Source organism: Apostichopus japonicus, chromosome 21 (genome assembly GCF_037975245.1).
Source record: "Apostichopus japonicus isolate 1M-3 chromosome 21, ASM3797524v1, whole genome shotgun sequence".
NCBI lineage: Eukaryota > Metazoa > Echinodermata > Holothuroidea > Aspidochirotida > Stichopodidae > Apostichopus > Apostichopus japonicus.
Window position 1 is genome coordinate 1,170,858 of NC_092581.1, and position 24,077 is coordinate 1,194,934.

The window sequence follows — 24,077 nt, forward strand, 5'->3', positions numbered from 1 at the left end:
AATTTACTTCCGAAAATTATGAATTTAGTTCCAAAAATCATTTATTTATTGTTCCGAAAATCTTGTTTTTGGTTTGTTCCGGTTACAACATCTGTCAATGATAAGACATAATATTGTTCTATTCTGTTCTATTGGCACCGCGATAAGGAACATTTGTCCATAAATATTATTGGTACTAACATAAAGATAATCCAGTACCAGAACTGTGGAGAAGACAATGCATTCCGAAGTGTGCAAATGAAGTTACTATTTAAGAAAAGTAACCCAAAATAGAGCCTGTGTAACAAACAATTTGTTCCACACTCATCCACAGTACCATTAAAGGTATAGTGGTTAAGTTGTCGTCTGCTTATGAAGGCTACCGGTATATACTGAAAGCCCGCGTACAGTGTACGCAGACAGGCCTGTACGTGTAGGTATATACAGTGCATCGATAGATATGATCAGTCTTTTATCTTTCCGTATGGGAGTAAGCTTTTAATTTAAATAACAATATAGCAGTTAAATTCCTGCATACATTAATGTATAGCTGATGAACGCACAAGCTGGGTAACGACATTCGTGATTAACTGGATCAAGGTATACTTACCCTGCCTGATCTAGCGCTGATGCGCTTAATCCGACCAAAAAAATAGAGAAAAGCCTTTTTTAACAGCTTGGATGAAAGCATCATTTAACAGAATGAACGAATACCCAAGTTCCGCCGCCAAGGAAAAGAGGACAAAAGAAAACACAAAACAACATGATTTAGTTTTCTATATTTAATAATGTATTACAATTACTTGTGAGCGGAAAACAAACTAAAATTCCCGTACCATTATGAATATCCCGGCACACTTAATTTGATTTGTATGAAAAACGATCAAGTTATATATTCTGAAATTCTTGCACAGATCGGGCGCGTAGCGAGGAATTTGCAAAGGGAGGGGCGAACCTGTAGGTATACTATCAGAGCCGTATAGATACGGCATTGGAAACTATCTAAGCGTAGCGCCACCATCAGAGTTGTCGCGAAGCGTACAAGAAAATTTTGGCCGAAAATGAAGGAAACGAACCGTAATAAAAATAAAAAACACCTCCGAAATAAGAAATTGAAACGAAAACTCAAACTAGAATTATAAATTGCAAAAGCAAACATGCAAGCGAAAACAAATGTAGCCTATGCCTGTAATTTGCGCAAATGAGGGTGCACACAACAATTTCATTTACTTTTGCTTTTTTTTTTTGTGTGCAAATGTAGAGCCAATAGTCATTGCTTACTACTTCATTTCGAATACATTTGTTTTTGTAATAAAACGTCTATCGCCATGGCGACAGCTATTAATAGATAAAAATACCCAAGAAAACTTCCTTATATATATACTTATACCTATATCGAACTTTCGAAGGCTCTTCGTCTTTCTTCTTTATGAAGATGCGGTATATTTGTTTATTGAAAGAATTTTCATTCTATCTCGATGCATGGGAAATTGATATCGGGGACCCGTGTGAATTTTAGTTTTAGCATATTATATGTAGATTTCATCTTTCATCAAAAATAGATGACAAAGTATTGACAACAAAATTATCTTCTTTAACCATATGAGTGAATATCACTTTATCGGAGAAGAAAACACAACATCAGTTTATAGCTTTCATGGTATATAGAGGCTCGTTGAAATATCTAAAAGTCTGAAAGTCACAAATGTCATCAATAAAATTTGAGTTTATTTATCAAAGATTATGGATCGACGTGTTGCTGATAGGCAACGTCTGTGATGCCCGAATGTATATGAGGTTTCTCGATACTGTCGGTAGGAGGAGGAGATTGGACGACCTCTTCTGTGGGTGTCACTCCGGTTGTTTGCAAATAATATGCAGGCCCATTAATCGCATCGTTATAACTTGGTGGGGCTGCGACTTCACATACATGGGAGTTACTGTGCTTGCAAATACCATCAGGAACTTCTCCACTCTTGACGTGATCAGTTTGTGCGGCACCTGCCCCGTTGCATTTTCTCTTCTTCGATACTTGGCAAATCAAAATGAAACAAGCAAACGTAAACAGCAGCCCGGATATTGTTCCTACGACGATTCCAGTAACATTTACATCTGCAATGGTACAGAAAAGAACGATTCAATTGTAATGTGTGCACAAGTTCTCAAATGTGGGGAGTTAAGAAAGAGTATGGCCCTTGGTTTGTTGAAGTCGACTCCTAGCTAGAAGTGTTTTCGGGATTCTCCCCAGGAAAACAGTCAAAGTGTAGACGTCAAATGGTGAATTGTGGGGCATCTTTATACTGTAAATATAAGTCTATAGTTAGGTTTAAGCGAAGTTATGCTAATGCTATTACACACTACCCAAATGAATATAAAAATCCCCCGATCATATGTGCATTCACGTTACCCCCCCCCCCCCCCCCCGAATGAATTGAAGATCAATCCGATTTGAGGAAAATTTGAATTATGACAATAAACGTTAAATGTACACGGGAATCGTTCCCTCCCAAAAGCGTGTTTGTTGAGTGTGTCCACTGTCCAAATTACTAGACATAATATGAAGATTTATATTTGTTCCTTTTTGTGTTTTATTTGTTCGCTATATCGATATTTTTCTCGGAAAGAGTACTATTCTACTGGTTTGGAAATATCCTCGGGCATGTGTAGTTCACTGCTCAGGGCACCATCTTTTAGCAGATATCAGCATCGACTAAATTTACAAGAGAAAATGATCGTTCTATTGTTAGTTGTAAGAACACCAGCGATGGTTTGCGTAACGTCGAAATCGATACGAAGGTTGCAAACAAACTTGTTGACCAAACTAAAAACCCCAATCATCACAGTCTTTATATACATGCACACATAATTTCCACCATAGGCGTAGGAGGCGGGGGCTGGGGGCTGGGGGCTGCAGCCCCCCAACCAAAAATTTTTGTGAAAATTCGGCCAATATGCTGAGAATTTTTGGGGCACCTTCTGAAAGAAAAATAATTTGCTATGTGTTTTTTCAAAGATTAAACTGATATTATTATGATCATTGTTATTGTAACGACTTCCCAATAATTATAACCAATATGGAAGGGTAATAACACGGCAAATGATTGTATGTTATTGGCATCCGATGTCATAACCGACGCATGCCTGTATGATGTACATTAACATGTTTAACGCGCGCGCGGAGCGCTTGAAAAATGTTGGTAATATTTTTTCGGGCAAGTCGTTACAGCCCCCCCCCCCCCCCTCAAATTGGGCTCCTACGCCTATAATTTCCACATAGTAGGATCATTGTGGTTCTTAATACTCACTGTCGTCCTCGGGCTGCTTGCACCGTACGGCAACACTCCCACAATAGCTGGTACCCTTTATGGCAACTATATAGCAGTAAGCGAGTTGGTTGTCATTAGAACCACAGTGGAATCCTACATCTGACGGTGGCGCGTAACCAACTCCAAATTGGTCCCCTGGAAGGATTGTCTCATAATCCAGGTACCCGAGTTGCTGACAGACAGTCCTCGCTTCGTCTTCATAAAAATTGTTGGAGCAAAATCTTTCCCAGCGAATGCCATCCCAAACTTCCACTCGTCCCTCGTACCAACTGTTGCCATCAACCAGACGAGGGTAATATGTTCCTAGTTAAAGTGACGAAATGAAAAATTACGTAATCGTTGAATATGTAAAAAAAAACATACGTTACTAAAATAAAAATAATATCTTGCAGACTTCCTTACAATGTGCATAAATTATTTATGAAACGAAATGATGACGAAACGGTGATTCCATTTAATTTTGCAACTTTTCTTTAGTGTGCGATGCCGTACTTACCAGTTTGACATATAATTAAGGACATAATTGAGTTTTCTTGCCATTTTACATATATAAAGTTCTTGTCATATAGCCTACAGCAGATATCCAATCAGTTTTTTGCTCGTTAACAGGCCAAACCATATGTTATGGATGTTTTTCATCAGCCTTATAAGCTATTTTCTCGCTCATATTGTCAAAATGTCAATTTATGTTTATAAGAATTTGAACACCTAAAACAGGAATTTATGAATGCAAAATCTTCGGTTCCACGTGGTTTGTGACACGTGTAAATATTACATTGCTTCAACTACCATTATATAGTAATGTAAATATAATAATGAATTTGCAGGAAAGAAATCATCTGAAATGGATACTTAGATAAACAAGGATCTCTTAAACGAACCTGGTATTTGGCATCGGACACCAACATCTTCCTCGTGGCTACATATATGAGTATACCAACCAGTATGATCACATTCTGTTATAAAATGCTCCGATCCATCACATTTCACTTGATCAAGGAAAACAGGACCCGAACCACTGCCAAAATGACCACCTGTCTCGTAACCGATAGCCCCGGGATACCCCAGCTGTTTACAAATTACGTTCGTTTCCGTAAGACTCCAACCATTATCACAGATAGTGCCCCATTCACCATCATGGTAGACTTCTACACGTCCTGAGTGCTCAGAAGCATCTCCAGCAAGACGTACACCACCCTCGACGGGAGTCCCACCTAACGAAAGCAAGACGTGGTAAAACATACATTAACAAAGTGGGTCTGTGTATCCCTACACCTACCTAAAATACAGATTATTATAGAGCAAAATTTCGTTTTGAAAATACCAACCATTTTCCAGGAAATAACAAGAAATCTACATAAATCTACATGAAGAAATCTACATGTGGTTTTCAATTGATTGCGTCTAAGGTTAAAACTGTACGGTTCCTGTGTCTATAGGTGTCACGAAAGTCATGTTAAATGATACCAATAAGACATCGATACAGTTCCATACAGGACTATAATGGTAAACATGACATGGTTTGAGAATAAGTCTTTGTTTTTTTTTCTTGGATAATTCGATTTTGAAATAGATTGCTGCGATTTCATCATTTTTTGTTGCTCAGTTGCAATTTGGTATATTACCTGATAGTCGTGTTTGATTAATAAAATAGTTACAAATTAAATACTAAAAACTATAGAATGGAATTTAACCAAACAATTGATATACTATTCACCAGGCGCGGCGGAACGGAAATATTATTGGGGGGGCTAATGTGTGGAGACTATCTAAGCGGAGCGCCACCATCGGTTGGCGCGGAGCGTACAAGAAAATTTTGGGTTTTTTCAAACCCCCAGATGGCCGGAAACGGCACTTCCCGAGTGTTTTATGTTTCGAATACCTAGCCCTAAAATATGGGTCTCAAGCCTGCAATTTCTCTGATTGCACGTAAAAGTCTGTAAAAACATTGTTATTTGTATATCCGATGGTGTTTTAAGAGAGTAGCTATTACTCGTAGTGTACTCGCAAAGACGTTTTTTGAGTGTAGTAAGGGTAGTGGCGGAGCTAGGGGTATTGGTCGGGGGGGGCAAGAATGGTCTGTAGGGGCACTTTCGACACTATCTAAGCGGAGCGCCACCACAGGTTGGCGCGGAGCGTACAGAAATTTTTTGAGTACAGATACTCCCTAGATTGCAGGAAATGACCCTCTCCGGGCCTTGCTAATTTGCAGATAAACGGAGAATAAATAGGTGTCGTCGCCATTTTGTCGGAAAATTACACCAACAGAATATGACAAATGTCAATAGATAGATGAGAGCGCAATAAAATAGTCAATAATCGCGAATAAGTAAAAAGTAGTGAAAAGCTGAAAAAGGCGCCAGCAGTCTATTTGAGTCCGTCAGGGGGGGGGGGGCATCCGCCCCTGACTGTATGGACGCTGTATGGACTGTATGGACGGGATGTTGGAGAACTGGCTGAAATGAGGCAAGTCATTGGCATGGGCGTCAACAGGTGGGGGACGGGGGGACATGTCCCCCCCCCCACTTTCAAAAGTGGAGGGGATATCATATCATTTGTCCCACCCACTTTTCAGAGTAGTTATTTAAAAAAAAATCACATGCATATGCGCGATTTTCTATTTAAGGTCAAGAAATCTGGACTCCCTGGGCCCCTGCTATCTATCACTTGCACCGTCATTTATCTCCCATTCTCCCAATATCCTAAATCTGCCCATTTAATTCGTTCGGGGGGGGGGGGGAGACCATTCGAAAGTATTGAATCTTGCACACATGTTGTTTGTATGGGTTCCAAGGGATTAGGTAAGCCATACAGGTAGATGGTGATGAGTTACTATGTTCATATCACTACCTCCAGTCCCTTAGACTGGACGGACGAATAGGGGTGTAGGGGTTAAGTAATTAAGGCTACATGTATTCGCCGGATATGGTAGATCTTTATTGTTGAGTGCCGGCTAGGCGCTACACACGCTCTGCGCGCGGTGCCTTTTTCTGATTATTATTATTAAAGTACCTGGGCACATAACAACTGACGTCTCGCACCTACATGTATGTATTATATATACCACTCCACTCATCCCGGAGGTGACGGCGCCACTTTTTCAATATTTCGTTTGAGATGGACGCTGTGTAATTCGTCTCCCTTGGTGTCAGAACGGCATCTTTCTACCAGTACTTTCTGTCGGAATTTAGTTTTGTGAGACAAAATTTCTCCTCACAGATCTGGTTCTGATGTAACTAAAAACGACTCAGGAAGGCCGTCTCCTGCGATCTAGGGGGTCTTATGTACCCAAAATTTTCTGGTACGCTACGCGCCAACCAATGGTGGCGCTCCACTTAGATAGTATAGTGTCCCCCTCACTTTCTGAAACCTGCTGACGCCCATGGTCATTGGCCTAAAACGAAGTTGTGTTGAGCTTACCGGTACTCACACTCACTGCTTCCACTTTTCACGGAGAAGCGGTAGGGGTGACAATGTGGTCTATAGCCAGGGGACGGGCCGAGGGTCCCCCTGCATTTACTAAAATTATTACACCTGTATAGTATACGTGTGCATCGGACAGATCGACAAGTATGCATTGAAAAATGGGCAGATGCACGTTTCGGAGCCTTGGTAAATATTGGGGGGGCTTATCATGCATTTGCCCCTGAGCCCCTCCAAGCCCCCCCGGTTCCGCCGCCACTGCTATTCACCCATATTACACAAGTCAGCAGTTTCGAAACTTTCAAAAAAAATGTCAAAATAATATATACCTGCAATGGAGCAAAAAACAGCAACGTCTTCTGCATGACCACAATATGGTGTATCCCAGTCTGTATATGTACAATCCTGCCAAAACCACTCGTTACCCCTGCATCCCAGTTGACCCATTATAGGTCCCGATCCCTCGCCATACGTTGCTCCCCCTAGAAATGTGTCCACGCCACCGAACCCTAATTGACGACAGATGACACTAGCGTCCTCGTATGACCAATCGTTATCGCAGATTGTTCCCCATTCTCCTTGGTTAAATATCTCTACTCTCCCGATATTATTCGATGCGCCGCCTATCAGACGTATGCTTCCTTGATACGGTGTTGGAAGAGGTTCTGAAATGAGGATACAACAAGTTTAATACAAGAATGCAACGACTAGTCCGAAATGGAGAAAACGGCTGAACAATATATTATTAATACATTTTAGGATACAGTCATTGATACTGTGGTTAATGTACGGCTTTATGTTTGCTCTGCTGATTGATATGTTTTGTGAAAAGTAACAAAGCGCTAAAGGATCTAACACGATTATTTCTAGACTCATAAATGTTTTATCGACGCAAAACACATCACATACTTAATGTTCAAACTAAATTAACGGAAGAAAATGATGACACCGCCTGCCGACATGGAAACGTTAGAGATGGTCAAAATATTTCAGTCCACCTATAGTGGAAAATGACCAATGAAATTATCGATTGGGGATGTTTCATTCATGAACTGATAATGTCAATATATTTCCTATCAGATGAGTTTAAGTAATCTAATTTTTGTTTATGCTTGAATGAAATCTCACCACAAAAGAGAAAATCTAAATATCAAGAAATAGGAAAAAATCCCGACATTTGAAAGATAGGCATAATCAGAATATACTTACCGAGATGGGAGCATATTACCCCAGCATCGTCACTGTGCGCACATAATGTAGTATTCCATCCTTCATAGTGACATTGTAACCAGTTTGGTTCGTCTCCATTGCAATCAATGTGGTTCATAATTGGACCAGACCCTTCGCCGAAGTAGGCTAGGTCACCATATCGGTAAACACCATTGTGACCGAGTTGCTTGCATATTACGTAAGCTTCTTGGAACTCCCAGTGTGAATCACAAATAGTTCCCCATTCATTTTCGTAGTAGATTTCGACTCTTCCTTCATGTGCAACCGACCCACCAGTAAGGCGCACTTCACCAAGAAATGATTCTAAAAATATTGTTAAACAAAACTACGGATTTCATAGATTCTACAGTCTGTAATATGTAAGAAATGCTATGTAATTAATTCAAAGTAGATGAAAATAGCCTAAAGGGTGCAACGTATTACTGCAAGTAAATATTGGTATGTTCAATTTGTCATTGATGAATTCACTTCGATCAAACTTTACTGCCCACAATATTCAATCATGTAACTGCAATTTTGCAAAGAACCTATTACGCTTTTCTTCATGACAACAACTAGCGATTGATTACCTTATCCTATACATGCTATGTAGGTTATAATGGGATCGTGTTAATATTGGTACTTAATTCTATTGTTGTGAATAGCCTCTATATACATGTTGTAGCACCCATGGGCGTAGGAGGCGGGGGGGTGGGGGCTGCAGCATCCCCAACCAAACATTTTTGTGAAATTTCGGGCAATATGCTGAGAATTTTTCGGGCACCTACTGAAAGAAAAATAATTTGCAATGTGTTTTTCAATGGTTAAACTGATAGTATTATGATCATTATTATTTTAACGACTTCCCCAATAATTATAATAAATATGGAAGGGTTATAACACGGGAAATGATTGTATACTATTGGCATGCGATGTAATAACCGACGCATGCTTATATGATATGCACATTAAGATGCTGAACGCGCGCGGAGCGCTTGGAAAAATGTTGGTTATATTTTTCGGGCAAGTCTTTACAGCCCCCCTAAAACAAATTGGGCCCCTACGCCTATCGTAGCACCGTTTGTGATACCATGGAGCTATTTGTTCATAGCTCCATGGTCATACTAATGCACAGCTTACTACAATGTCTGCATCAATACTAAGGCGCATCTTCTTTGTAAGCTTGTTTATTTAATCAATCCTTACCGTTATGTAAACATCGCACACCAGAATCCTCAGAGTGGTCACAGTTATGGATATAAAAGCCGTCGGAAGGACAATCTAGCAACGTTGACTCATCACCAGTGCACCTGACTTCATCCATCAAAATATCTCCTCTCCCAGGACCGAAATAAGCATTTCCGAACGCAGCATCAGTGCCTTCGTATCCTAGTTGTCTACAGATTACCGAAGCATCACGTGTGTCCCACGAGTCATCACAGATAGTATTCCATTTGCCGTCGTAAAGGACTTCAACACGCCCCTCGTATTGGGATAATCCTCCGATCAGTCGGGCATCACCGTCTTCTATAATTTGGGATTAATGATTCGTAAACAAAAAACCTCTACATTTTAACAAGAAATGCAGGTTATTTTAATCTTGATCCTAGTGAATGTAGAAACTGAAATATTGCAATACCGATTATATAATGCCCAATCATGTTTATGGGAAAATGGGGGTCTCCTGCCCCCTCCCCCAAAAAGGTTTGGCTACTAAACTATATGCAAACTTGTTTAAAGACTTTATCTGTCCTTGTTCGCTGCTTCATCTGTATATTTCTCTATACAAGGATTAACTAACTGTAGAACTACACCAATTATCCCCATTTGCTGTTTTCTAGCCGTCACTATAGTGAATAATTTGAATATTCTGTAATGCTGTGGACATTATCATTGCTATTGCTCGATTTTAGTCGCTTTAATTTGACGCCACTTCCATTTAATTACAACACAGGTAGATTAAAAATAACATATTTTTGTATTAGTTGTAATCCAGATTATCAATGCCAACTAGTAAACTGACTTTGCAGTCAGTAACGTTTGAATATGCTGCGATCTTAGTGGTCGCGTGTTAGCTAATGTGTTATCAAGTACACGTGACCTTATCCATTACCAGCAATTGTATTCGAAGAACATGGCGTATTACTTTACCCGTAATTATCAAGATAACTTGAATGAATGCTTACACCGGTCTTTCCCTAAACTTATTGCAAACACTCTTAGTTCAAACCATTCAAAAAGGAAAAACTTACCTTGAGCATTGACTAAATAACCACACGTCAACAGGCATCTTAATATTTCCAAAGCGAGAAAGGCATATATCCGAAAATTCATTTTGACATTTGTTTACTTACGGGTGTGTATCTTATACACAATATACGCTTTCACTTCAAACGCAATATTAAAAACTGCAATCAATCGAGTTTAACAGACAGTTTGAAATTAGAATTCTTCCAGAGTAATATGTTTGTAACGTTAAGGTTAACTATGGTAAAGTAAATTAAATGGCAATGAATTAACCAACATACAGTTTGTGTGAAAATTCGACTTTGATAAGGGAGCAAAGTTTACGCTTTTGTCAACATTCGTGGTATAAAGTGATAGTCTGTGTGACCCATATGTATGGCTGTTTGTCGATCCTTTCTGAGAAAGGTCATTAATAGTGCAACGAACACGTTATAGTCTTCTTGAAATATTACTTCGTAACGTTTGATGACTTGCAATGTCAATCAACCTTTCACGTTTATTCAATCCGTGATTCCATGAAATGTTTTGCTGGCTGTCTGGAATATTGGTAATACTGTACCTTATATGCGGGTTGTAACTTCCCCTTCTAGATAACATGATACGACAGGAATCGACAAGTTAAACATTAAAACAGTCAATAGGTCAATCGAAACTTCATGGAAAAACCAAGACAGCCATGGAAAAGGTTATACCTACACGATAGATGGTATAGTCGAAATGGATATAATTTAGACAATATTTCTAACTTTACATCAATTTCTTAGGTATGTCGGATCACATGCATAACCACCAAAATTGTGGAATATTTTATGCGATCAAATATAAGTGCTCAGTGTCATTAGACAACCAAACGCAATGGTTTTCTTAATTCTGGTAGCATGCCGTGTAATGATCATGAAAGAAACATAAACATTTAAATCAGTAGAGAAACAGTAATAATATTTTCATGTGAAGCTGCAGTTGAAGCTGCCTTTTCAGTTCGTTCCAGTTGAATACTTTCTCGTGTTGCCTAAAGTAGGGAGTGAAAAAAGTGACGCAAAGCAACACTGTGTTTTTTTAGGTTGTATTTCATGTGCCGTCAAGGTGAACTAAGAAGATGAACTAATGAGGTAGACTAATTATCAAGATGAAATAATGAGGTTCGAGTACAAATGTTAACGTAACTATTACTGTTCTATTACTACTTTATGATTTAAATCTTAATGGGTTTTTATCACTTCATGCCAGTTCTTTATGCCAAGTGTACAAATTTTAAATTGATGTGAAATACAGCCATTTGGAAAAGTAAATCAAGACTGTTGGATCATTTGATAATGGGATTGCGAGCTTACCAGCAGATCTAATTGTGATACAGGATGCGCCTGTTATCAATACACATACCGAACATTAATCCGAGCATTACGTTCAAAGTAATTCTCATGGGGGAATATTGCCTTTCTGTTACAACTATATATGGTTTCGCTGCTCTTTCATATGGAACGCGAAAAGGGCAACCATATTTCGTTGTCTAAACTAAGTTTGTTGCTGTCTAAACTAAAGTTGTTGCTGCTGTTTTACCATGTTGTTGCTCAAACTCACGTTGATGTCTAAAATTCCGTTGTCTAAACTTACGTCGTTGTCTAAACTTACGTTAAACTTAGCAACGAAATAAGTTTGCCCTTTTCGCGTTCCATACGTTCACGCAGATGAGAGAAAACCCATAGAGTTCCGATCGAGCTCTGAGTTCAGTTAAAAGATTCGAATCCTCTCGCAGCATGTGCTTACAGTGCCATGATTGAATTATCTTTATCATTTCTACATTACCTCTCTGTTTGTGAACCAATTCTAATATAACATAAGAAACGCTATTTCAGTATTGTTCAACGCAGCTAAATTACTTGTCTGAAATGTATAATTTAAATCAGTGTTAATGGCGCACGCATTAAACATGTTATTGTGGTTATAGGCATTCATTGGTTATTACATCACATGCAAATAACATACAATCATTTTCCGTGTTATATAACCCTTCCATATACGTTAGAATTATTGGGCAAGTCGTTACGATAATGATGATAATAATAATATCAGTTTAGCCATTGAAAAACACATTGCAAATTAGTCTTCTTTCAGTAGGTGCCCGAAAAATTCGCAGCATATTGCCCGAATTTCCCCCCAAAAAATTTGTTTGGGGGCTGCAGTCCCCCAGCCCCCCCCCCCGCCTCCTACGCCTATGCACATTAACGCTAGTGTTTTGTCGAATACAATGAGCAATCATTCATTTCAACAATTCACTAACGTTGTCCATGTACTTTCGATTGGCAAATTACGATTTACAAATGTTCCAACCACTTTGCGAGAATAAGTAAAACAAACTAATTTCAGTAACATACTAAACTACTAAATACATAAACAGTAGTTTGAGCTTGGACGAAGGAATAAAACTGTCCTTTAAACAAAATAATGTTTTAATCCTGTCGATAAGGGTTTTCCTCAAATGGTCGCGTAATTAGGTTCATCAACAGGGGTCATTCTCTCTGATTATACATGATTTTGAGAGGACTGCATCGACAGGGAATGGAAAGATGAACGTTGACTATGATCAGCCTACACATCTTTATGATCCGTCGGCTGTGAAGGTAATTGTGAAGGGTGAGTGGCCCCGGGAGGCATTTCAACTGGATATGGAAAGTCGGATTTCGAATTTGTATGAACCGACGGAGTTGCTTGGGGATTATACATTTCGACGTTTTGTTGAGGAGGAAAGGGTATCTGCATTGTTGGACCCATATTTACATGCTGTGGGTAATACATAGGGTTATGCATAACGTCGTCGTAACTGGGTGGTACTGCAACATTGTTGCTGCCCAGTTGAGAAACGGTAGGTCCGGCAGGGTTATCCACTCCGCTTATTACCGCAATGGTTGGTTGTATAGCGGTACATTTCTTCCTCTTACTCTTAGACGACTGACAGGTGAGTGAAATGCATGCACCGATGCAGATGAATGCAAACATTGATGCTATCACAATTCCAGCAATGGCACCACCCGAAAGACCTGTCCCTTTAACATAATAAGGAATGAAAGAAAAAAGGCGCTCAATGTTCACTTTTTGAACAAATTCCATGAAAAAGTGGAAATGGACTAAAAATATACGGTATGTAATAACAGCTTGTCAGTGTTCATATCTAGGGTTGTGAAATGTATATTAACAAAGTATTTCGACTTTATAAGAAAATGGCATCTTAAGTTGTTTATTCAAATTTTGTTCACAAAGTCCTAACCGAATTACTATCAAACTCCTGGATAATTCATATATAGGTTGTTGATGAAGTAAACAAATATGGCTATATGTAAAATATCACTGCAAACGTATTGAACACTTTTCCCCCAAACTGTTTTAAATGTTCTATCAATGAAGACACGTGACGTGAGTAGACGAAATATTGATTTATTTAAAGTTGTTGAAAAGTTATGAAAAGTTCATATATTTGTTTTTATGTGTAGTGTACTAAATTATATGAATTCTACTGTAGAATTCAGCAATGTTTATTACAATAGCACCACAAAGACAGAATCAGTCGACAAGTGCCATAGAATCTTATCTTAATTTGTCTTACATAATTAAAAAACCCAGAGTGAAGCAGTTTGGCAAACTCATACCATCTTGTAACTGTGGTGCTTTTGGTCGTTTATAAATACAATGATAAAAATAGGGGGAAAATCCGAAATTATTCTTTTTAAAATGGGTAACTTCTTAGAAAAACTATAGCAGATTTCCAAATGCATTCCACTCATTAACATGGGCAGTACCATCCTTCCTACTGATATTGTCCCATTTATTACGCAGATGCCTACTACTTAAACTTTTCTTTATAATGTTGTCAAAAGATGTAAAATATATATTCATTTATAGTTAGCACATCGCATAAGTTAGATAATAATTTGAGGATTTCATATTTAAAATGGGCACAATTGCCCAGCGATTAACCTTAGGCATGTCGAAGGTGACTTCATTATGCTCTTTTCATGGTTCATAATGCAGTGTGTAATAAAAGTAAGCTAAAGTATGCTTAGTGCGCAAAACTAGTATAAACGAAATGTTTCATTAATGTTTGAAACACTTTGATGAACATTTTGTAGACTCAGACTGTATTAGCAAAAATTTAACGCTAGTCATCGTAACTAGAGGAACCATATGTGTCATCGTTTTTATGTAAGTGAGTAATCGCATACGATGTTGATAATTGTACACTAAACTTGTATTATTAGGTAGAATATACAAACCACATATCTATTTCTTTTTCAGAGTTCATTTAATAAGAAAACACTTTTTGATAACAGCAAATTTTGCAACTAAGGACGTTTTAAATAAAGCGCGAGTTACCGACAGATTTATCCATACATGATCTACATAAATAAACCTTTTGAAATTTCATCCTTTGCTGCGGGAGGCCTGACCACGATGTACTGTGGTTAACCTAAGATACCGTGATGATGTTTTTGTTTTGTTATTTTTGGTGTTTTGTGTAGTTAAAAATCAATAACGACAACCATAGGTCATTACTAGAATGTCTTGTCGATAACTCGTACTCACCTTGATGTTTACATCGGACAGATACACTTCCACAAGACAATGAATTTCCAGCGTCTAATATGACACAGTCACATAGCTCGTCATCGTTAGACTCGCAATCGAATAAGACTTCGGATGGTGGTGCGGTACCAACACCGAAGGGATTTCCGTCGAAGATCAGTTCGTAGTCGTGAAATCCAAGTTGTCTACAAACCACCGAGGCTTCGTCTGCGTTAAAGCTTTGATCGCACATTCTCTCCCAACGGTTTTCATTCCAGACTTCCACCCTACCCTCGTACCAGATAAGACCATCCACGAGTCGAGGATAGTGTGTAGCTACGTCAAGAAATTATAACGTAATGGATATGAAAAGCAAAAATGATAATAGCTAAGGTAGAGCAATACTCTTAAACTCGAATAAGTTAGTTGCAAATTTCAAAGTGCCTTATTTTTTCAAACTTGTACAAACCATGGCACTGTTGATGGAAAATAAGGTCAGATAAATACTTCATTTGTTCAGTGAAGAATGTAACGGCCTCCATTATCTGTTATATCTTTATTTTGTGGTAAAAAGACGCATTTTTGAAACGAATTTACAGCATATTTATTTTTCATCAGTAATAGAGAACCATAGGAGGGCAGGCGCGTAGCCAAGGGGGCGAAGGGAGTGACCGCCACCCCCTCCCCCTTGAGCATATTTTTTGTGTACATTTTTATGATATCGCTAGTCATTTCAAAATAGAAAATGCTTAGATGCAATTTGCATGGCCTGGGAAGTGCCATTTCCAGCGATCTGGGAGGCATTTTCGGCCAAAATTTTCTTTTACGCTTCGCGCCTACTTATGGTGGCGCTACGCTTAGATAGTTTCCAATGCCGAATCTACGGCTCTGATAATTTGTCTACAGGTTCGCCCCTCCCTTGACAAATTCCTCGCTACGCGCCTGTACTAGGGTGCTCAGTGATACAATATTAAACTAGTTTAAGATTAACATACGATCTCGCACGTAGACCTGTATGGTTATACATTAAAACAATGGCAATTAAGCTGGTTATTAAAAGGCACCATTGTTTTTAAAAGTACTATTGTGAATAATTTAAATTAATAAGGATGAGTAAGATGTTATGGCAAAGCTTACTTGCATAATTTAATGGCGGAAATCCCCAAAACGTACTGGTTTGGGGATTTACGAAGAACAGTGTAGCTTCAGTAGATAGAAAAGTGTATATATTGACGGGGAGATAGGAAAGAGGGTAGCGAAGTTAATTATGAATACCCTAATATCAGCAAGTATAAACGATGCTAGAAAAAACATATAAAACTAACCTGGAATTCGGCACGTCACCCCGACGTCCTCTCCATGATTACAGTCATGTTTATACCAACCATCGTGGCGGCATTGGGTCAGCATATATTCCGACCCGTCGCATCTAACATCGTCCAGCATTACAGGACCAGATCCTTCTCCATAGTAGGCCGTACCTTCATATGATAGTGCGGCTGGGTAGCCAAGTTGTCTACAAACAACGTCCGATTCTTTCATGCCCCAACCATCGTCACATACACTACCCCATTCTCTGGAGTGATAGATTTCGACACGTCCGGAAAATTCAGACGACGCCCCCAGGAGTCGAACACTGCCCTCAATGAAATCTGGTGTCAAAGATGTCAAAGAATGTAATTAAACAGAAGAATGGAAAATATGTAAATATTTCAAATTTACTAAAAGATATGGTTAGAATATCGTGAGGAGGGGATATAATAATTTTTAGCTACATGCCTCATAGCAACATCAATACAAAAAAAAACACTCTTGTAATAATTTGACAGTCTGGTTTAGCTGTGCTTATGAGAACGATGCCTGTCAGCGACGTAGCCAGGAATTTGAAAGGGGGGGAGCACTTTTTGCGATTGATATGGATTTACAAAGTTGTATGCAAGACTATCTGAGCGGAGCGCCACCATCGGTTGGCGCGGAGCGTACAAGAAAATTTTTGGTTTTACAAACCCCCCAGATGGCCGGAAACAGCCCTTCCCGAGTGTTCATTCTGGTTCCCTGGCCTCTTGCTAACTTGAGACACCTCATTCAATATCACTTGTAAACCCAAAAAACAAACGATTGAAAATAGTACGTAATTCAATACTACATAATGTATTAAAATTAGCAAGGTACATGTACAGAGTATGTCTTACTTTTCAACTTCTGATACTTGTAGATACAAAGATAGGCCAGAAATGTCTTTGATACAACTATAGCCAGTAATTGTCTTTGATACAACTGTAGCTAGTAAATGTTTAAGTTAGCCTAATAAGAGAAGGCGAGAGCTATCCGACGATTGCCATCTGATGCAAATTTCTCAACTGTTTTTTCAACTGACGTATTATCTGCGTAAACGGGTTCTTAACTACATGTTAAAAAACTGACAAGATCGGATCCTAGTCTTTTTCGGCGGTTAGAGTGTTGAATGAAACAGCACGCGATAGAAATGACAGCCTAGATGACAGAAGAATAGGTCACCTAATTTAGCCATGTTCTTGCTACGTTCATTTCAATAGTTTTTCCTGTCTATAGACTCTTAAACTCGTCCAGCAAGCTTATGGATTTGAATTATGGGTGTTTTAAAAAAAAAGATAACTTGGCCAAAACAAATGTAGGCCCGGGCCTACAGTGCTACATACTGGCTACGCCCCTGATCATATGATATCATTATCAGCAGATTTTGTATCCTGTTTGAATTCTTTTACATGTTCTTTTGCATAATATATCAGAAAGACAAACATAGCGCTCTTTTACAATTTTTCCAGTAGGATGATTCTTGTTTATTGTCCAATGTCTGGACTTTAATACATTTGACGAACTTAACTGATGGACAATATAAACTTTCATATTTTGTAATATAGCCAGATATGCAGTGGCCTAAAAACAAATATCGTTATCGCAGTGTATTAGCAGTGTAATAATTATTATAGGAAGTGCGTATCACGTACGATTGCTAGCTAGCTTCATAATATGCTGTTCGTGCAACAACTTAGGACGAATCATAGAAAGGATGAGAACGAACGTTGTCGACGTTGTTGTGCATACGGTTCGTGACATTCCATAGAGTGCGGTTAGGTAGGCAATATGTATTTTATTACGCAGTGGCCAACTGTATACTTGTAATAGGCTATAGGCTAAATTTAGCTAATTGCATCTGCCAAACTAAGTAAGTGCTGAATCAGTAGGCGTGAATGTTACTACGATTATAATCGACTTAACGGAGCTTGCGAGTATTCAAGATCAAAAGAGCACTGACAAAATACCATGCTAAAAAAACGACAGCTTAAAAAAAAAAAAAAATCGACACTGAAAGGGAGGGAGCGGTCGCTCCCCCTGCTCCCCCCTGGCTACGTCCCTGATGCCTGTACGTATTGTATGCATACCTGACGTAGAACAAGTTACTGCTGCATCTTCACTGTGAGTACAGAGTAATGTCTCCCAGTCGCTGAAAGGACAGTCGTGCCAGAACCATTCCTTTCCCAGGCAACCGAGATTTCTCATAATTGCTCCAGATCCTTGGCCGAACATAATCCCTGAGTAATAAGTTTCGACGCCATCATATCCCAACTGACGACATATGACAGTGGCGTCGTAATAGGACCAGTAATGGTCACAAATAGTTCCCCATTCTCCCTCGTAGTAAATTTCCACTCTACCTGAATTATCAGAAGTACTACCCGCCAGGCGAACATCTCCTTCACGTGGTGTCACCTGATCTAAAACATACAATAGGAAACCACAACATGTTAACAGAGGTGAAAATACTGGAAACTACATAGTGTATAATAATGTATACAATTATTAATGACTTCTCAATATTTCACATTGAATGATTATTTATTGAGAAGATGAGTGATTTTGCCAATATATGAGATGAACATATCGCTAAGAAGCTTGTCCGTGTAAACGCAATCTATTCATCATCTGAATAACCTTCGTGATTTCAACACGCTTACTTTTGACCGAAAGTGTCTTAGATTGGCCATTAAAGCAATTACAGGATTCTAAGTATCTACATTTTTCACGAAGATTGATGAAATAATTTCATGAAATTTCAATAGTCCATCAGGGACTTTTTTGGAATGCAAAGGCTGCAGAATAAAGCAAATTAAGTTGCTTACATATATGCCTTTCAATCTGTCTTAGGGGAGTAAATTTGACGATTTAACGCTTGATGTAAAATGAAGGGTTGACAGGCAAATGTTAACCATGTAAATTTTTATAGATTAATACCAGTAGAACAATGGGCCAAGCATGCAACACATGCACTATATCAATTATGTTTTCCTAAAAATATCCCTCTTATAAGCAGTGTATTGCAGCGCCTTTTGTTCTTGTTACTGCCAGGACATGCACGCTACGTGCTCTACATTTATAATAAATACCGTGTGTATATCTGGTTTGTTAATCCTGTAACCAGATCGTTGCGATTAATGGAAAATTGTGTCCGACGTAAGTATAAAATCCACTTACGAGTCTCAAATCACCGTCTGCTCTTAATGGGTAAGGTGTTCTTATACTTGCCATTCGAAGAAATAGTAAATGTACACCTTTTAATCCGACTAACTCATTGCAATATACATATATGCATATTTTCCTACTAATTAATTCAACTACGGGTCACGAAAATCTTCAGTCTTGGTGAAATGGTGAATTGAATTACATTCTGTCTGGAACAATGAGACAATTCATGCCTCCACATCTTTAAAAAGTCACGTCACTCATGTGAAAATACTTAACACGACGTTTTATGCGACATATATATCCTTCTTGAAATATAATAGAATCTTTCTATAGGCAAGTGTTATTCAGGAATATGTAATGGCAGAAGTACAACATACTCTTTCAAAAGTTGACTTTCACCATGCCCATCTGGTACAATGTGGTTCTATCTTGGTTATCTTGCGAATGTCTATAGGTAACCATTCGGTTGTGTTGATTTTTGTCACCGAATGAACTCAAGTATGTATTACATGTGTTGGCCGTATATAACCTTAGTAAATATTGACGGTAATATCATGACTCTGTCCAATTAATGTATTATGTATTTATTTTGTTTTGATACATTTTCAACAAAAAAACCTTTACTGAGGGCGCTCGCCGGATACAGAACTTACCCAAAAGACACGTAACACCAGCGTCTTCCGAATGGTAGCAAAAGCGTGTGTCCCATCCTGTATATGAGCACTGTAGCCAATACGATTCGTCTCCATCACAACCTGTTGTTTTCATTATCGACCCATTTCCTTCACCAAAGTATGCCCGGTCGTAAAGTCTGGACACACCACTATATCCTAGCTGCCTGCATACAACTTCGGCGTCCTCCCACACCCATAAATCGTCACAAATTGTTCCCCACTCGTTGTTGTAAAAAATCTCGACCCTTCCTTCCTGTTGAAACAATCCACCAGAGAGCCGAACATCGCCGTACCCTGCTCCTATACAAATGAATGTAAGCAACTGTTACGAACAAAAATGTACAGCGTGACGTTATCATGGAACGCCTTTCTAACAATTTTTGAGAGTGATACTGCCGTGAAATTATTAAGCAAGTGGGTCTGTAATAGTTTTATTAATTTGTGCCTTCTCTGATTGTTAGTCGCTGTTAATCACCTTCCAAATAATGGCTTAGTGTCTTTTATGAAACACACATTTCAGAAATAGCGAAATAAAGGATGTCGGGGATTGTCACAAGGTAACAAGATGACGGTGTTTTTCCTTACCGTCACTTGAACATCTTACTCCAGCGTCTTCTGTGTGTTGACAGTTATGCACGAACAAGCCTGGGTTAGGACACTCCAACAATGTCGATTCCCATCCACCGCAATTTACATCATCCAAAATAATTGGATCACTTCCAGCACCAAAGTAAGCAGAGTCTAAAGCTTCGGCAGACCCTTTAAACCCAAGCTGCCGACAAACGACGGCTGCATCTGCAGTGTCCCACTCATCGTCGCAGACCGTATACCACCCTCCACCATAGAAAAGTTCCACACGCCCTTCGTATGATGACCCTCCTATGAGTCTGACATCACCGTCTATGCGTTAGGGAGGAAAATACAACCATTTACTGTATGACAATTTGTAAACATTACAGTTAAGCACCTCCAAAGGAGAAAAATTAAAAATGTGAAATGTGTGGTATTTGACCATTGAAAGTGTCGTTAGTGCTGGACTATGATACTACACACAAAGGTCTGGTGTGATAACAAGAAATTTAATACTCATGTCATTTTAATTTCTTTCATTTTACGATATGCTTTGTAGTAATAAAAAATGGCATAAATGGTGCTTTGTAGTACAAAAAAATGGCATAAATGACTGCGCTTCGATAGTATTTTACCTCTATTGATTCCTTATGAGGCACTTAGTCACTTTTTTCGTGAGGTTTTAGCTTTTTCTCACGATTTGATATCCTTTTGCGTCTCGATCTAAATATAATGTGACAGAAATGAGAGAAACTGCAGTTTAGAACACTGTATCTCTATAGAGCTACATTTAACCGTCATGGTACTAAATAGACACTTTAATGTAATAGGATATAACTCTTACCTTGTCCCGCTGCTACTCCAAAGCACAGAAAGAATAACCCAGTTACTAACGTTAATACGCTTTTGCTCATACTCCAGATACCCATGGCCGACACATGATAAACCTTAGAGCGTCTGATCTATACGGAAATTAGCAATGTACAGTTATAGTAAAGTATTTATTGCCCGTTATTGTTGAAACTCATGACAGTGTGGTAAGAATTTGAGACTTCGCACCAAGATATGATTAATTATTTTACAAGACGTATGTATTGAACTTTGTATTAGTGGTTACTATGTGTTCGTTAGTAAATAATAACAAATGGTCACTTGGCAACGTTCACATGAAGGCTATTGTTTAAAGTTTAATATAAACACTGTTGTTACACCGCAGTGCAGCCAATAAGGATATTATTTCTTCTCCATATACCAACCTCTTTCTTCTCCGACATCACCACCACCGTATACTCTCACAATAGTGTTTCCCTTAAGCAAGGAATTATAATTAGTGATGGATAACAACTTGTTTTATAGTCCACAGGTGTAAATGTGACGTTAACGAATCGACTTAGTCGATTCCACCATACATATTGTATTTAAGATTGTTATACAATCGCTATTAAAAGCGGTGGTTCATGCACCAGACATTCCCATCAAACCAACAGTGGCTACGACTGCTAAATGGTCATGTTAAAGAATTTATATAGCAACAGTAAGAGAATATGAGAGTTTCGACTTATTAGAGAGATGGACAAGGTGTGAATGGTATCATTATAGTTATATATTATAAAAATCTAATCACCTAACAAACGAAATTAACGAGCATGAAACGACACAGTTGAATAATTAAGGTTACAAAGTGACTTAAGGTACAATATAAGTGTGGAAGCTAGGCAACACTCGATGAACTTCGATGTTGCCACGTGTTACTGTAAACATAAATTCTAGGGTGGATTTGATTGAAACTATAGTGTTCATCGAACCACATAGCTCCGGCTGTGAGCCCCTACTCAGGCGCGTAGCCAAGGGGGGGGGCGAAGGGGCAGCCGCCCCCCCTTGAGCATATTTTTTTTTTTTTTTTTAATGTTTTTATGATATCGCTAGTATTTTCAAAAGAGAAAATGCCAAGATGCAACTTACAAGGCCTGGGAAGTGCCATTTCCAGCGATCTGGGAGGCATTTTCAGGCAAAATTTTCTTGTACGCTTCGCGCCAACATGGTGGCGCTACGCTTAGATAGTTTGCAATGCGGAATCTACAGTTTCGCCCCTCCCTTGGCAAATTCCTGGCTACGCGCCTGCCCCTACTTCGTCTAATTAAGCTGATAGGGACCGACACGACAATAACAATGGATCAACAATGAAGGTACATTGTACGTAATGCAGATATTGTTTTTAATTTAATTTGAGAAATGTCTTTAATTAATACAAAATATACTAATACATCGTTGGAAGTTACCATTAACCTCGAGCAGGAGTAATATTATTACTAATGACAATCGAATAATCTTCATCAGTGTGTCCAGTTTTGTTACTCTATAGTACAAAATACACTTACAGTTACCTTCTCCCTTGTTTGCTGAGCCTCCGGCACTGTATAATGAGTTGACAACATATGGTATGATATGTTTACGTTCCGCACGTATTATAAAGGTAATCTTATTGTAACATTGGACTTTATACTGTTTCCATCTATATGATCACAGGTAAATATGATACAAACAATATTACACTATATACCCTCACTTAGCAACCACGCGAGCGCAGAATGTACCGACACAACAAGTTAAGACTCAACACAGAACTTCACGTGTATTGATGTTAGAGAGTTATGTTGAACGAGACATGTAGTCATATATAGTGTTTACCCATATGGGTAACCCCGCGAAGACCATTTAGACCCGAATTGCATTATCGCTTTATTTTTCTACAAATATGAATGGTGTATTAGTAGTGTACCTCAACGACTCATATATACTGCCTAATTTAGTCTAAATTGTAAAAATCCATTTTCGAGGTTATATTTATTGAACAAACGCATTGCGAAATTGTTTAATTGCAGTCCAAGTATATAGTTCCATACGAGAGCTTTGAATAAAAGTTTAATATTCTGCCATTATTATATCCAAGAATGAATTTATAAATTTGAAATATAATGTCGGTTTTTAATAAATGGTTGCTTTGTTGAAGCATATTTTGCCGGGTTTCTTCAAGAAATTCATTAATCATTTAAGGAAGGTTGCCATTTATCATTGTGGCTGATCATGGTGATCACGAAATGGTAAACATATAGAATTTTTACACTTTTTGAATCAAAACAAAGTTGGAACCAAAATTCTTCTTCTTCTTCTGGTTTAAATGTTTGAATATTGCAAGAGAAGGCGTCGCTAGCCACCATGACTCGGGAAGTTGAATCTCACAACATATATTTTTCGTAATAATACAGTAAAAGGTTCTATTTTTTCTTACTTTCTGATAAATCTCTCTTGAATTTTGCGCCTTTATTCAGGACTCCAAATAGTGCCGTTAAATTTGCCGTGAACTTGAATAGGAACGTGTCACATCGGCGGATCCCACACGACAGGTTAGTTCATTAAGAAATGGATTCCTTGTGCTCTGTGTATTTAATGTTATAACTTATGTCCATGTTGTAGCGAAGGAAGTATTTCAATAGATCTAAGAGAGCTTGGTTCTTTTCTTTGGGATTTGTATTTAATTTTATCAGAAAGAGATTTTCCGCTTCTTTGCTCTGGTTGGCTCTGGTTACTATTG

General features: G+C 38.5%; 1 protein-coding gene across 1 annotated transcript; it reads right to left on the bottom strand.

Annotated features, from left to right (window-relative positions):
* Positions 1 to 746: 746 nt before the first annotated feature.
* On the bottom strand, positions 747 to 22,935 carry LOC139962431 (scavenger receptor cysteine-rich domain-containing protein DMBT1-like). The gene is made up of 13 exons (XM_071962367.1): positions 22,870 to 22,935; positions 21,330 to 21,447; positions 20,501 to 20,815; positions 19,895 to 20,215; positions 18,161 to 18,493; positions 16,064 to 16,390; positions 14,760 to 15,074; positions 9,144 to 9,464; positions 7,938 to 8,261; positions 7,058 to 7,393; positions 4,187 to 4,519; positions 3,285 to 3,608; positions 747 to 2,091 (listed from the first exon to the last, which is right to left on the bottom strand). Exons 1-13 carry the CDS (start codon positions 22,918 to 22,920, stop codon positions 1,721 to 1,723), a joined length of 3,789 nt encoding a protein of 1,262 aa, XP_071818468.1. The 5' UTR covers positions 22,921 to 22,935; the 3' UTR covers positions 747 to 1,720.
* Between the last annotated feature and the right edge of the window lie 1,142 nt (positions 22,936 to 24,077).

Bases quoted from the DNA above. Each gene is read 5' to 3' on its own strand.
- LOC139962431 (XM_071962367.1), bottom strand. From the start codon at position 22,920: ATGTTGTCAACTCATTATACAGTGCCGGAGGCTCAGCAAACAAGGGAG. The intron at 16,391-18,160 runs GTATGCATACAA...CTTTGACACCAG, and splicing joins AGTAACTTGTTCTACGTCAG to ATTTCATTGAGGGCAGTGTT. The intron at 8,262-9,143 runs GTAAGGATTGAT...CAATATTTTTAG, and splicing joins TGTGCGATGTTTACATAACG to AATCATTTCTTGGTGAAGTG.